This window comes from Canis lupus, chromosome 24 (genome assembly GCF_011100685.1).
Source record: "Canis lupus familiaris isolate Mischka breed German Shepherd chromosome 24, alternate assembly UU_Cfam_GSD_1.0, whole genome shotgun sequence".
Lineage (NCBI taxonomy): Eukaryota > Metazoa > Chordata > Mammalia > Carnivora > Canidae > Canis > Canis lupus.
Genome location: NC_049245.1, coordinates 32,359,571 through 32,374,817, shown reverse-complemented (window position 1 = coordinate 32,374,817; position 15,247 = coordinate 32,359,571). Strand labels below are relative to the sequence as shown.

At 41.0% G+C, this 15,247-nt stretch overlaps 2 protein-coding genes across 9 annotated transcripts in view; one reads left to right on the top strand and one right to left on the bottom strand.

Annotated features, from left to right (window-relative positions):
* Positions 1–1,256, bottom strand: part of GDAP1L1 (ganglioside induced differentiation associated protein 1 like 1) — a 49,234-nt gene extending 47,978 nt beyond the window's left edge. For 3 of the 6 annotated variants that reach the window (XM_038572381.1, XM_038572382.1, XM_038572385.1), the window contains exons 1-2: positions 1,116–1,256; positions 607–700 (exon numbers count right to left, since the gene is read on the bottom strand). The gene's annotated coding sequence lies outside the window, so the exon portion shown is untranslated. The remainder of the gene's footprint in view (positions 1–606; positions 701–1,115) is intronic. The other 3 variants (XM_038572383.1, XM_038572384.1, XM_038572386.1) reach the window with 3 other exon arrangements.
* A 78-nt stretch (positions 1,257–1,334) lies between these two features.
* On the top strand, positions 1,335–14,488 carry OSER1 (oxidative stress responsive serine rich 1). 3 transcript variants are annotated; one of them, XM_038572389.1, is made up of 5 exons: positions 4,260–4,274; positions 4,535–4,591; positions 5,490–5,606; positions 8,956–9,069; positions 13,256–14,488. In XM_038572389.1, exons 3-5 carry the CDS (start codon positions 5,530–5,532, stop codon positions 13,941–13,943), a joined length of 879 nt encoding a protein of 292 aa, XP_038428317.1. In that variant the 5' UTR covers positions 4,260–4,274; positions 4,535–4,591; positions 5,490–5,529; the 3' UTR covers positions 13,944–14,488. The 3 variants fall into 3 exon arrangements, with proteins under 3 accessions (XP_038428315.1, XP_038428316.1, XP_038428317.1); XM_038572387.1 differs by lacking the exons at positions 4,260–4,274; positions 4,535–4,591 and adding an exon at positions 1,335–1,493; XM_038572388.1 differs by lacking the exons at positions 4,260–4,274; positions 4,535–4,591 and adding an exon at positions 3,078–4,000.
* The last annotated feature ends 759 nt before the right edge of the window (positions 14,489–15,247 follow it).

The window sequence follows — 15,247 nt, the reverse complement described above, 5'->3', positions numbered from 1 at the left end:
TTTGAGACAGATTAAATCCTGACTCAGTCACTTACTAGCATTGAGTGACAGGCCAGGGACAAGGAAGCTAGAACAAGTGATCTGGAATCCCAGGCTTCCTCATTTGTAAAATGTATGAAGTCACAGGAATATCAGGCTGCCCTACCTGCTTTATTTTTAACAAGCTTATACTAGGACATGTAGATTCCATTCCCAGGGATGGGTCAGGTATCCCAAGGTCTGGCTATAATTAAGTTAGATTAAACTATTCCCAGCAGCCTATCCAGTTAGATGACTACACCTGAGTATCAAGGAGTGGGAGTGGGAAGACCCAGTTTTGGCTCAGGTAACAACCCTCACCCTACCTAGTGTTGGGCCAGAACCAACTCTAGCCAATTCTATCGAAGGAAGCTATCTTCCTTTTGATGTCCTTCCCTGGCAGAAAGGTCCTGCAAGTCCCCTGCTGATTGATCAAACCATGCGCATGTGTCTTATCTCTCTTTCTCAAATAAATAAATAACCAGTCCCGGGGACGGAGGGAGGCTGCAACTGTGGCACCCATCACCCCTTCTCTCTCATCTGAACAACTGAGTCCTACAAATGCAAAGATCCCTTAAAATAACCTACTTAGGTGAACGGCTCTATAAACCTTGTTGCAAGATTTAGTGCGCACGTGCATTTCTCTGTCGAGTTCTCACTAGATTTTCCAAGGAGTCCATGCCTGAAAAAAAAAACAAAAACAGATTCGCTGATGAAGTCCAAGTTCCTCACTTAACAGTCGCAGAAACCGTGGCCCAGACAGGTGAAGAGCAGTCGTCTCGGATCAAACAGGGGCATTACAGCCGTTCCGATTCCGGCCTCACGGTGATGGCCCTGGCCGTGTCTCCTACCTCTCCGCTCCTCTGCAAGGCCAGGACACGAGGGCCTGCGCCCGAGCCGGTCGCCGGTCGCCCGGTTCCTTGGCACCAAGGAGGGTCGGGCCACGAGCTCAGCGGGGCTGCAGCCTCGCCGAGGTCCTCCCACTCCGGCCGCGGAATTTCCGTTGCCATAGCGACTCCAGGACCAGCACCAGGCCCCGGAGACCCTGGGAAGCGCGGCGGCTGGACCACGGCGAAGAACAGCGCCTACTCACTCACCTGACACAGAGGAAGCGGGCACGCCCCAAACCCCGGTCCCGAGCGAACCCACGGAGGACCGAAGACCCAGCGAGGAGAATAACAGGAAATGACGTGAGCGCACGTGCTTCCGAGAGGGGCGGGCACAAGGCGTCGGAGAGGCACGGCCGGCGCCCCGCGCCTGCGCAGCCACCGCCTGCCGCGCTGCCGAGTCACGGGGGGGGAGGAGCGTGAGCGGGGGGCGGGGCGCGTGCTGAGTGACGCAGGCGCAGTGCGACCCCGGAGGCGCGCGCTGGCCCCCTCCGCGGGTTTGGATCCGGGTCAGTCAGGCGCCGCGATCCGGGAGAGACGATCTGAGCCGACGGGACTGGATCCCCGGGGCGCCCCAGCAGCGAGGAGGTGAGTGCCTTGACGTTACGGGGAGGGGTTCCGGCCTGGCGGCGGCGGCTTCCCGTGCTCCCGCCCGCCTCTCGTCGCGTAGTCCCGCGGCGCTGACTGCCTGGGCCGGGCCGGGCCGGGCCTGGGCCTCTCCGCACCCCCTGGGCAGCCGCGGCCCGGCTCGGCTCGGCCCGGCCCGGGCTCGGCTCTGTCTCCCCTTCCCGCGGCCCGCCCCTCCGCCCGCTCCCGCCCGCTCCCGCCCGCTCCCGCCCGCCTGTAGCTTCCCCTTTTCGCCTTCCTTGGCCGCCCTTTGCCCCTTCCCGCCCTTTCCCGCTGTTGCCGAGCCCCAGCCTCGTTGGCTGCCTCTTGGGCTCCGCTCCCGCCTCCTCCTGCATCCAGCCTCTCCTCCCGGCGGAGGGAGCATCCAGCAGGGGCACCTTTCCAGTCGGAGACCCCGGGCTAGGAGAGCTGGGGCCTTAGCTCTCCACTCCCCGACCCGCCCCCGACCCCCCAGATCCTGACCTTTCCCCCCTCATCTCGTTGAATCGCGACCGCTCCAGATTCTGGGTTGGGCGGGGCCGGGGGGGGGGCACGGAATTAACATTGCGCTTTAGCTATGCCCGGGAGAGGGGGGGGGGGGGAGAGAGTGTGCAGAGAGACAGGAGTGTGTTTTTGTCCTGCGGGGGGGCCGATAGTTTTCACCTTAGACTTGTTTGTGCCTTGGGGGGTGGGGGTGTGTTGCAGGACAGGGTTTTCTTTCCCGCACTCCGCGCTTCCTGCGAGGCCGGGAAAGTTTCTAGAGCTTTAACGTTGCGATGACACGCTTACCGCGGGGATCCTTTACTGATCGATCTCACGTCTTTTCGGGTTCCTGGAAATTTAGCCCTAGATTTGAGGTTAAAAGAGGTCGTGATTAAAACTTACCGAGATATGTGTATGAGGTTGTGACGCATTGCTATTCGCTGAAAGTCAGAGAAAACCAGGAATTTGCCCTTTTTGATGGAGGAACTTAGAATTTTACTTGTCATTTTTGAAAGGTTAGGAAAATCTTTGCAAAGTTAAAATTGCCCCCTTGTGATTTAACTTTTATTTTTTTTAAAAAAGTATCTTACAGTAGGCCTTTAAACTTCGATCTCTTTGGGGACTGCTCCATTTTCAAGAAGTTAGTGCAGTGAAATGGCAAGAGATGTCTCCACTAATTTAGTATTAATGAAAAAGACAAACCAGTTGTATGTTCCCGGAGTTAGTTATACAGCTCTCGATTTGAGTGAATGGGAAGGTAGGAATACGGAGGAGCATAATAATAATAAGCCTTTTATAATTACAGACATGCTCTGATTTAGCTCTTAAGGTTACACCTGAGACTTGCCTTTGCTCTGGGTTATTATAACAGGGAAAAGGTGAATATTGGAAGTCTGAAAATAGTTTAGACAGAACTTCATTCCTGAAGTTTTAATCTGTAGCCAGTTTTTATTTTGATCTTTTTTTTTTTTTAAGATTTTATTTATTTATTCATGAGAGAGAGAGAGAGAGAGAGAGAGAGGCAGAGACAGGCAGAAGGAGAAGCAGGCTCCATGCAGGGAGCCCGATGTGGGACTCGATCCTGGGACTCCAGGATCATGCTCTGGGTTGAAGGCAGTGCTAAACCGCTGAGCCACCCAGGCTGCCCTGGTCTATTTTGGTTTTCAAATAATAGATCTTTTAGTATGTCAACAAGAATGCTAAGTTTGTATTAACATCTAGAGGTCACCTGCAGTGCAATTAAGTTAGCACTATATAATTAAAAATTACATATCTGGGTGCAAAGCTTTTTTAGCTCAATGTTAGGGCAGGAATGAGATTCTAATCCTTACAGGAATAGGGTTCACAGCTCTGGACTCTGTCAGGTTTATCCTTCTATCCCTAACATCCAGTCTAGTGCTAAAGCACATGGTAGGAATTCTGTAAATATTTGTGGATTGAATAAATTTCTGCCGATAGAATTCAGCACTGTATATTTAGATGTGATGTGTACTGATTTCCAGAGTCCTGGAAGAGGGTTTGTTTGGGGTCTTCAGGGATGGGAAGACTGTCTTCAGATTGTTTAACTCTGTAAAGGCCAATAGTTTGAGTATTTGACTGACTGGTCATAAAGTAATTGAGGAAAACTGTAAGCCAAACTTTAATTTAGTTCTACCAGCGGGAAGAATTTGTTTACAATCTCCAGTAGTGCTCTTTTAGTACTGTGGAGCTTCAAAAATATTAGGATATGTCATTTTTGCCCACCTCTCTCCCCAGATACATAGAACATGAATGTGTATCTGGGGGAGAATCCTCCTCTAAATCCAAAAGAATTAGAAACCAGTGAAATATGGCATTGATAATGTTTCCTCAAGTTCATGTACTGATTAAATAAACCAGCAAAATATATGTGGGGAATGTGTTCAAATTTTTTGATTTAAGAAGTTGCAGTAAAAGCTAGCTGAATTCTTTGGAGACTGTTTTCAATCTTCACCAGAGAGATCTGCGTAAAATACCTACTTCTATATGTAAGTAAATAAATGAATGAAACAGTCTTTTAATTCCTTGCTGCTTTATTCTGCCATTGGTACTATATGATTATATCAAACATATTATGACACCCTGACCTTTGGAATATTAGAGGTCTCACAATAACCTCAGACTCTCTCCTGAGAAATGAGCAGGTGAGGAATCAGAAGTTACAAGGGTCCACCCAGAGGCACTGCTCCTTCTGAGAGTGCCTTTGGTGGGGGGTGGGGGGAGGGGGTTGCATGGGGTTAGCAAGTTAGAAATAAGGAAGAGGTAAAGTTAATAATCCTTTACTTCACAAATCCATCAACCTCTATTTTTTGTTTTACCTTTTTTCTTTCTGATTCCCTGTGGTATGTTCATAGATACTAATTTGTTTATTTTTTGTTCAGATTTGATGTTAATTAATTTATTACCTTAGTGAAAAAAATCAGGAAACTAGATTTCAAAGGATTAATTAACATATTTTTCTGTTGTGTCTTTTATTGCTTTGATTGGCTCCGTTCCCCTTTTGTTTAAATGTAAAAATCAAGGTGGAAGAATGGAGAACTTTTCATTAAACTGGTTGACTAAGTGGAGATCATTTAAAGGTGCATCTACAGAAAAATAATTTATATATATTTTTTTACTTTCCACCTTTTTCTTTTGGCAAAGTTCTGTATATCTTTTTCAGCTGCAAGCATAGTTCATTTATTTTCTATCTTTCTTATGTAATAATTAAAATAATTCAAAGCTTAAAAAATGAAGGTATTAATCTTATTGGTAAAAGTGTGGAATAAACAGTAATCATTGAAACATATTTGTAATCCTGCTCTAACAATGATAACATTGATATTTGAGTATGAATATTTATGTAAATATGAATATTGAGATCTAGGTCAGAATTGCTTTGGAGAAATGCTACCCTGTGTCATAAAGTTATACTTAACGGGACTTGTTAGGGTTAGACCAATAGTTAGTATCATTTTAAAGGATCAGAGTGCTGTAGGTTGAGCTTTTTCTTTTATTTCTGGTGCACAGATCATTTGTCTGTAGATTTCTAGACCTCTGCAACTGGACATTTTTACCCCTGTGTTAAAAAGTATACTTAAACATGGATTTCAGGTGATCTCGTTTTTAAAGTTGTGTAAAGGATATTGGCATTAAATATTTGGACAGTTTAAATTCTATCATAATTGAGTAAGATGCAGAATTGTTGAATCATTATGTTGTACATTTGAAACTAATATAACATGTCAACTCTACTTCAATAAAAAAAAATCTGTTATAATAAATACATGTTTCTGTATCATTTCATTTGTCTTTTCTTAAGAAGTAAAATCTACAGTTCCCAACTGTCAACACTGAAACTTCCTTTTAGAAATAGAAACTTACTTTTTCCGGCCTAATAAGTAGTACTAGTATCAGGAATATAGATTTTAACAAAAGGAATACTTTTGAACCTACCTGTTTTCACTTTGCTCATTTTATTTTTATTTTATTTTTTAGTATTAACGGCAACATCCATAGTAGTGTAAAAACTTTCATAATGAAATCCGAAGCCAAGGATGGAGAGGAGGAGAGTCTACAAACTGCTTTCAAGAAATTAAGAGTGGATGCATCAGGGTAATTAAATATGTAATATATTATTTGCAAATTGTTTAGTAGACCTAAATAGCCATTTCATTGAGGAAAGTCTCATTTTCTTCTAAGATTTCTCATTATTTGTGGAAGATAAAAATGTTAGTAGTGTGACATTCTACCAAATTTTGCACAGCATTATTTTATTTATAAAAGAAACTCTTAATTGTAAATTTTGAAAAGTAGCAGCTCCTTTGTACTTTAAGTTGGGTGTTTTGGTTTCCCTTGGTTTTGAGGAGGGTTCCCCACCTAGCTCTTCAATCAAAATTATCAAGCAGTGTCCCATCAGGAATTTCCTCATACATCTCTAGGGAATCACAGTGTTTTTTCCTAAAAGTGAATTGGCTCCACAGAAATCAGCAGACATTCTCGATTTCATATGCTCTGATTGCTGAGTCTATCACTATGGAAACCTCTATTCATTAGGGTTCTGTCACTGAGATCAATAATCTTGAACCCTTTAGCCAAACTAATTAGAGCACCTGCAGACCAGCTGCTGTCTGAATGTTAATATTTTGCCCTTTGCAAAATGTTCTGTGCAGGACTCTTTTCATTCCCATTCTTCACCCCAGGACAGAAGAAATCTCAAATCTTTGTAGATATAGGAATATTTCTTTTCATGAATGGAAACTAAACCCTAGAAGCTCAGAGTAGAACACTTCACAGCAACTTATAATCACTGAGGTTTATTATTCACTTACTATGCCCTAAACACTGGCTTAAGTACCTGTACACATTATTTAATCCTCACTACCAACTGGGAAGATAGATACTATTGTTATTGTGGTTTATAGATGAGCTACACATGAATTAAGTCATTTGCTAAGGGTCACATTGGTGAGAAGTGGTAGAGTCAGTATTTGAACCTGGACAATTTTTCTCCAGAACTTGTGCTCTTAACCATTCCTTTATATGATAACTTGATGACAACATCAGTTGTACACAGTACCTGGCACATAGTAAAAATTAAATAGTTGTTATAGCAGTTTGCTTATTGCTAGTACTATTTTAATTTTTTTGGCCTACCAGATGAGAAGATTTATACTAATGGATTTGCATAAGAACTGTTAATGGTGCGGGCAGCCCTGGTGGCGCAGCGGTTTAGCACCACGTGCAGCCAGGGGTGTGATTCTGGAGACCCCCGGATCAAGTCCCACATCGGGCTCACGGCATGGAGCCTGCTTCTCCCTCTGCCTGTGTCTCTGCCCCTCTCTCTCTCTCTCTCTCTCTCTCTCTCTCTCTCTCTCCTCTCTCCCCCCCCCCCCGTGTCTCAATACATAAATAAAATCTTAAAAAAAAAAAAAAAACTGTTAATGGTGCTCACATTTGCTTCCATGATTTCAAATAAGTATCTTTCTCCTCCCAGTGGCTTCTGTTATGGTCATCTTGCCATTTAAATTGATTATTACTTTTTAAGGCATTTTAGGAAATAAAAACAAAGAAGAAAAATAGATAGTTCTAGATTATGGTCATGTTCCATTTTGAGTTCTAGTAGAGAAATGATTTTCTTTTTTTAATCAGGAAAATGCTAGGAATGTGTATACATACACACATATACATTTAAATCTCTTAATATATAAATTCACATGAGTAACTCTTCATACACAGATTTCTTTCCTGGTGTTTTAAGAAGTTGGAACATAAAATTAAGCTAGCTATTCCGGTACCTCTAAAAAGTACCTGGAACATTAAAAACAACAACCAATCCCCCTCCCCCCTTTTTTTAAAAGATTTTTATTTGATTGAGAGAGAGAACAAGTGGGAGGAGGGGCAGAGGGAGAAGCCAGCTCCCTGAAGAGCAGGGAGCCCCATGTGGGACTGGATCCCAGGACCCTGGGATCGTGACCTGAGCTGAAGGCAGCCTTTTAACTGACTGAGCCACCCAGGCACCACCCCCCCCCCCAAAAAAAAAAAAACAAACAAACCTCTGAAGATACTTGTACAACCTATGATCAGATATTGCATTTTTGTAGTATGTGATCTGCCTAGAGTAAAATTATAGAAAGGAAAGGAACAGTGGAGAACATTTGAGAAAACCAAATACTAGTAGAAGTGAGTCATTACCATGACTAAGCAGAATTAAGACTTGTGTAATGTATCATATGTTTCTAGTTGTTGCATATTGTTGCTGATTTACAAACGGACATCTGAGGTACTGACTCATAAACTAACTAAGCCTTGCCAGGAATTTAGCATGATCCTGTTCAACAGGTTTTGATTCCCAGTGGTATTTGTCTTATCAGGATAAATTTCTATGTATTTATTAGAAAACAATATAATCCTTTTTATCTGATTATAAAATAATAATGCTTCTTAAGAAAAATTCACAGAAAAAAGAAGTAAAAAATCACAATTTACCATAACTGCTGTTAACATCTAGACCATCTGTACATAACACCATACAAATTTTTTTTTACATGGTTGAGATCATGATATATATATGGTTGTTATATATCTCCTACTGTTTTAATGTTATATGCATTCTCTCTTGTGTCAACAAAGTTCTTTATATACTTAATTAAAAAAAAATTCCTAGTATTCCATTGAACAGATGTGTCATTTATATAATGTAGTATTTTCTATTTTCTACTGGGCATTTAGGTTATTCTTATTACTTTTTATTTTAAATTATATTTCAGTGAGCATCTTTTTACTTCGTAGATTGTTTCTGTCTAAAGGATTGTTAATACCGCAACATGTGTAGTATAGGAGGAACCCAGTGTGTGTGTGTGTATATGTGTGTATATTGAAAAGGTCTGGAAGGATTTATACCAAAATGTTACTGTTGTAAATCTCTGGGTTGTGAGACTATATTCTTTTTTCTCAATTATTTTCTTCTTCTTTACTGGGAACCCATATTACTTCTGTAATTTTAAATTGCAAAGATTTAACTCTCACTAATATTTTCAGTTTATTGTCAAAAATACTTATTTTCAAGAAGTTAGAGTGAATCTCCTGAAGTTTTTGCTCCTCAACTTAATTCTCATTGCTCTGATTTGCCCACATAAAATATACTTATTTTATAAGTGTCATTAGTGTTCTCTGTGGGCATAAGACCTTATCTGCCCCAGATAAACAGCCTAAAAGTCTATTTATATCCTGCTGCTGGTCATACTTAAGAATTACTCTTTGGCTTATGATTCTGCAACCATGGGCTTTTAGGGATTCCCCTAAATTTGGTTTCAGAGGAAAATATAGTCTAAAAGGTGAGAAATTTTTTGAGAAACCCAAACAACAAAGAAAGGCATTAATACAAGTTGTATTTGAGTTGGTGAGAGCAGTAAGTCCTCCTCCTTTCAGTTTTCTTTAAGCAGTACGCTGTTGTTTTCTTCAGGTCCATAGCATCTCTGTCTGTTGGAGAAGGCACAAATGTCAGAGCATCAGTCAGAACGGCAGCAGATGATACCAAACCGAAAACCACATGTGCATCTAAAGACAGTTGGCATGGGTAAGAGCTTTCTTACTGCGGGTGGTTTTTATCCCAATACTCTATAAATTACTATTGGACTTTCCTGAGTATCCAGAAAAGAGTTTGTTAGGTATGGAACCCAAAATCCAGTGATTAGAGATGAACCATTCTTCTCAATTGAGAATTAGCCGAGACTTGCTATATGGCTTGGTTTGTAGTCAATTTTTATAAATATCCTAGGTGTGTTTGAGAAGCATGGTCTTCTGTAATCATTCTTGGGTTTCTTTCATGTCCATTAAATCAAACTTTTAAAAGTATTATTTAAATCTTTTTTCAATCTATCACTAATTGAGAGATGTATGTTGAAATCTTCCCCATGGTAGTGAATTTGTTTTCCCCTTAAGTTCTGTATTTTTGTTTTATGTATTTGAACCCATTTTGTTAGGTTTATACAATCTAGGTTCATACCAGTTTAGAACATTTTCTTCCTGATGAATGGAGATTTTTAATGACATAAGTGACATTCTTAATTCCTCATAAAATAGCTGTTGTCTGAAAGTCTTATTTTTTCCAGAATTAATATAGTTAATCCAGTCATCTTTGGGTTGGTATTTGCCTGTTATATCATTTTTTGTCTTTTATTTTCAACCATTGTGTGTGTTTTAAAATTTTAGATGTCTCATAAATATATATGGCTTATTTTGTTTTATTCATTCCGATAACCTTTTTTTAAAAAAAAAAAAAAAGGTTCAGTGCATTTCAGTGCTGAAATTCATGTTCAGTGCTGAGTTCAGTGCATTTACATTTATTTTGATTATTGGTTGATATATTTAGACTTGTTTCTGCCATTTTACTTTATGCTGTTTGTCCTGCTTCTTTGTTTTTTATTCTTTGACCTTCCCTCTTCTCTCCTCCTTGTAAAAACTTGTTTGAGATGGGTGTGTTTTTTTCCCCTTACCTCTTCCTTCTTCTGGTTTGGAAATTATATGCTGTGTTTCTATTCTTTTAGTAGTTAGCCTTGAAATTCCACGGTACATGCTTATTAACAAAGACAAAAGTTATTGCAGTGGCCCTTGAACAACAGAATGGTTAGGGGTGTCAGTGTCTGTGTAGGTCAAAAATCCATGTATAACTTTTTACTTCTCAAATTTTACCACTAGCAGCCCACTTTTGACCAGAAGTCTTACAGATAACATAAAGAGTCAACACATATTTTGTATGTTTTATGTATCATACAGTGTATTCTTACAATAAGATAGAGAAGAGAAAATTTTGTTAAGAAAATTATGAGGAAGAAAAAATACATTTACAGGGATACCTGGGTGGCTCAGCGGTTGAGTGTCTGCCTTTGGCTTAGGGTGTGATCCCAAGGTTCTGGGATCAAGTCCCGCGTCGGGCTCCCTGCACGGAGCCTGCTTGCTTCTCCCTTTGCCTGTGTCTCTGCCTCTCTTTCTCTGTGTCTCTCATGATAAAATAAAATCTTTAAAAGAAAAAAAGAAAAAAAATACATTTACAAATACTATAGAAAATCCACTTGTAAGCAGACCCACATAGTTCAAAACTGTTTTGTTCAAGCATCAGCTATATTTTAACCATCCTCCTTATAGTCTTTTTAACTCTGACCTAACTTTCATGTGTAGCTGCATCTCAGATCTTCCATATAGAATGCCTTGCCTCAAAAAAAAAAAAAAAAAAAAAAAAAAAGAATGCCTTGCCTCTCTTTCTAAAGTGCTTTCTTCAGAAATTCCTTTAGCAAAGATCTGTTGTTAGTAAATAGGGCCTCCTGTTAGATGCCTCATGGAATAAATTTAAACGTTGCCCCTTTCTTGTATAACATCATGTTCTATTGGTAAATATTCTTTAATTTATCTGAAAATGTCTTTGTTTCATCCTTGTTCTTGAAAGATTTGATATGCCTGAAGTCATAGTTCTAGATTGGGTTATTTTCTCATAGGCCTGGAAGCTTTTCGTTGTCTTCTGGCTTCATTATCAATGTTGAAAAGTCCACCTTCAACATTACTGTTCTTGTTCTTGGGAATAATCTGTCGGTCTCTGGCTGCTTCTGGATGTTCCAGTTTGGGAGAATCTACAGTTTTGCTACAATGGGTCTAGATGTGGATTGCTCTTTATTTGTTCTGTTTCAGAGTGCTGCCTATATCTGTGGATCACTTTCATCAATTCAGAAAATTTCTCAGTCATTATCTCTTCAAAAATCACCTGTTTTCATGCTCTACAGTCTCTATATTCTTTCCTTTGGGAACTCCAGATTTCTTATTGTCTTACATCTCTCTTTAACTTCTTTTATATTTTTCCAGTTCTCCTCCAAGTTTTCTGTACTACCTTTTAGGTCAGGGATAGGCAAACTTTTTTTTGTCAAGGGCCAGATAGTAAATTTATTTTATTTTATTTTATTTTATTTTATTTTATTTTATTTTATTTTATTTTATTTTATTTTATTTTATTATTTTATTTTATTTATTTTATTTTATTTTATTTTATTTTATTTTATTTATTTTTTAAAGATTTTATTTATTTATTCATGAGAGAGAGAGGCAGAGACACAGGCAGAGGGAGAAGCAGGCTCCATGCAGGGAGCCCCATGTGGGACTTGATCCCTGGGCGGAAGGCAGGAGCTAAACCGCTGAGCCACCCAGGGATCCCCTAAATATTTTAGGCTCTGGAGGCCAAGAGGTGAGATTCAAGGATATTATATAGTTATGTATGTATGTAAGTGAGAAAGTTCCTGCCCTGCCCCATTTCCTGATGCATATCACCTGGCTGCTGGATACACTCTGTGTTCAATTGCTTAGTTTCAGGATGAAATGAGTAGCCTGGTGGGATGTGGGGAAGGGTGCTAGTACCAGAATTGGTTTTACCCTGTGCCCCAGTGGCACCCAGATTCTAGCATGCCCTTCTTTCTTCAGAGAGCCCAGCACAAGCCAGACTCTTGAACTGAGATTCCACTTCTCAGGTGCCAGCAGTTGCTGACAGCGAACCCCAATATGTAGATAGTAGCCAGCGTGGGACCTTGGCAGTGGTGTGACCCATGTGCTGGCCAGAAAAAAGGCAGGTGCAGGAAGTAGGGAACAGGGTAAAGGGAGATACCCCACCTGGTCTCTGGCTCACAGTGCCAGCCCACAGGAGCAGAGTCTGCAGGCTGTATAAAAACAGCTAGGGGGCCAGTTTAGACCCACGGACTACAGTTGGCTGAACTTTATTGCAAATAATTCAGATTTATTTTCCAGTTCAGTAGTCTGTGTATTGTGCTGCTTGGCCCATCCATTTAATTTAAGTTCAAATACAGTTTTTTTATTTTTTATTTTTTTTATTTTTATTATTTATTTATTTATTTATTTATTTTTTTTTTTAAGATTTTATTTATTTATTCATGATAGTCACACAGAGAGAGACAGAGAGGCAGAGACACAGGCAGAGGGAGAAGCAGGCTCCATGCACCGGGAGCCCAATGTGGGATTCGATCCCGGGTCTCCAGGATCGCGCCCCAGGCCAAAGGCAGGCGCCAAACCGCTGCGCCACCCAGGGATCCCAGTTTTTTTATTTTTTAAAGTTCTTTTGGGTTCTGTTTTCAGTTTTGCTTGGCAGTTTTGATTCTCTATTGTTTTTCCTTTGCTCCACTCTTTTATTTATTTAAATATTTCATTAAAAGTTATGTAGAATGTCTGGTAACTCCCAGTATCTGAAAACTTGAGGGAGTTGAAATCTATTTGTCAACTGCAACCAGTGATAGAAATGAATCCTAAATCTGTTGCTCTGTGTGGTAATCATGATATAGTGGCCATTCGCATCATCAGCCTCACACAATGGTATGGAAGCTGCTATGTTCAGAGGGTAGAGCACAACAGTTGGGTTTTACAGCGTCAAGTGCTTTGTGGCGGGTGGCGGGAGTGGGGGTGGTTTCCAGACTCAGTGGCCAAAGGTTCCCAGGCCAAGGTTTGCAGAAGTGTTCTGTACACATGTTTGGCCCGAGAAATGCAATTAAAAACAACCCTTTACCTCTCCCATTCTTTAGCTTGCTAATAAGGAGATGTTGAAGTTTTTGAGAAGTAGATTTAGGCAGCTTGAAAACAGAGGTAGGCACATCTCTTTGGGGGAAACTTACTTAGGACCTCAGACTTGAGAGGAAGTAAATCTCCAGCTATCATAAAGAATCTGTTTAGGAGACCTGCGTGTCCCAACATCTTTTTGTGCACTGTTTTCCTTTTAGGTCTACAAGGAAGTCTTCACGAGGAGCAGCGAGAACCCAGCGTCGTCGACGTTCTAAGTCTCCTGTCCTTCATCCTCCAAAGTTTATACATTGCAGTACAATAGCTGCTTCTTCCAGCAGCCAGCTCAAGCACAAAAGCCAGACTGACTCCCCTGATGGCAGCAGTGGGCTGGGAATTTCCACCCCTAAAGAGTTCAATTCAGGAGAATGCTCTACTTCTCTCGATACTAATCACACAGGGGCAGTTGTTGAGCCTTTGAGAACTTCGGTTCCCAGGCTCCCATCAGAGAGTAAGAAGGAAGACTCCTCTGTTGCTACTCAAGTCTCCCAAGCAAGTCTCAAGGCCAATGATCTCTCTGACTTTCAAGCGGTTTCCAGGCTAAACCAGGGCAAGCCATGTGCATGCATAGGCAAGGAGTGCCAGTGTAAGAGATGGCATGATATGGAAGTGTATTCCTTTTCAGGCCTGCAGAGTGTCCCTCCCTTGGCCCCAGAACGAAGATCCATGCTTGAGGACTACTCTCAGTCACTGCACACCAGAACTCTCTCTGGCTCCCCCCGCTCCTGTTCTGAGCAAGCTCGAGTCTATGTGGATGATGTGACCATTGAGGACCTGTCAGGCTACATGGAATATTACTTGTATATTCCCAAGAAAATGTCCCACATGGCAGAAATGATGTACACCTGATAGTAAGAAGCTAATTAATATGCTTTAAACCAATGAAAGGTTGTCAGAGAGATTTAGTTAATGGCAGACCTTGCGGCCACGTTGTGTGAGAAGACATCTCTTCTGCTCACTGTGCTTGCAATAAAAACTTTTCTTGGCATCTCCGTTCATCTTCTTCCTTTAAACTTACTCCCTGCTCTTACTCCCTGTTCTTACATACGCACCAAGGCGAGCAGATCAAAGGAAAATCCCTATCATTTAGAAAAGTTTCTGGGAGATGAAGAAACCGTAATAACTTGACTGGTAGCAGTGGGTTATATGGTAAAAGCCTTTGTAACGCAGTGCATTTTTCACATCTGTTTAAGAATTTGTTGGCCAAGGAAAAGGAAACATTTTGTAACTGGACTGAACACTTGTCATGCTGTAGTTGCCGGCCCAGGATCTTAGAAGTTATAGGACTGATTTAACACAACTTTATTGTGTCTTTCAGGGTTTCTTATGTTATTGTTAAGCCAGAGATCTAAGGTTTAGATTCAATATGAATAAACTAGCTGGCCTGCCCTCTATTGTTTGAGAGAATCATTAATTATCCCCAAATAAACCCCTGCTGGGGCTTGGTATGTGAAGGCGTGTTACATGAAGTTTCTCAGGTAAGAAGCAGCTTGGAGCAGACTGCTTCAGTTGGAAGGAGGGGTGTAATATTTGAAACAAGCACGCATCTTCTCCATCTCCAGTATTATATGTGGTATGTTTCAGTTAGTTGTAGATCTTGTATCTCCGTTTCCAATGTTCCTGATGGATGTTATCTCCTTGCACTCCCCTCCTGCCCCGGGAAACCCAGAACAGAATTTTATACCTGCTATATCCTGTATTTCTAGTTGGCCATCCCAAAATTCCCTCCAAAGTTTGGTTAAAAAAAAAGAAAAACAACTCAGTTTCAACTAGAGGATGAATCCCTGTCTTCTTTTAGGTGGCTCCAAAGTGATTTTTTACATATACCACATAATGTTTTATTTCAGACCATCCTATCAAATCCAGTGAAAATTTGTCCAGCCATTTTAACACCATGTTAACAGAAAGTTTATTTAACTTAGATTACAAAATAAGTTTTATTCTTTACTAAAACATCCACTAACTGGAGTTGGTTCATGACAGTGGGGTCTGGGCTTCACACCTAACGTGATTTGTACTTGGGAGAGGTGGGGAGGGTATTCTCTGGAAAAGCCCTAAACCTCTGCATGTTACTAGTTTAGAATGGCTTTAGTGACATGTGAAGGCTGTGGTTTGAGCAAGGGAGCATAATCCTTGCCATCACAGCACTGGAA

Bases quoted from the DNA above. Each gene is read 5' to 3' on its own strand.
- OSER1 (XM_038572387.1), top strand. From the start codon at position 5,530: ATGAAATCCGAAGCCAAGGATGGAGAGGAGGAGAGTCTACAAACTGCT. The intron at 5,607-8,955 runs GTAATTAAATAT...TGTTTTCTTCAG, and splicing joins TTAAGAGTGGATGCATCAGG to GTCCATAGCATCTCTGTCTG. The intron at 9,070-13,255 runs GTAAGAGCTTTC...TTTTCCTTTTAG, and splicing joins TCTAAAGACAGTTGGCATGG to GTCTACAAGGAAGTCTTCAC.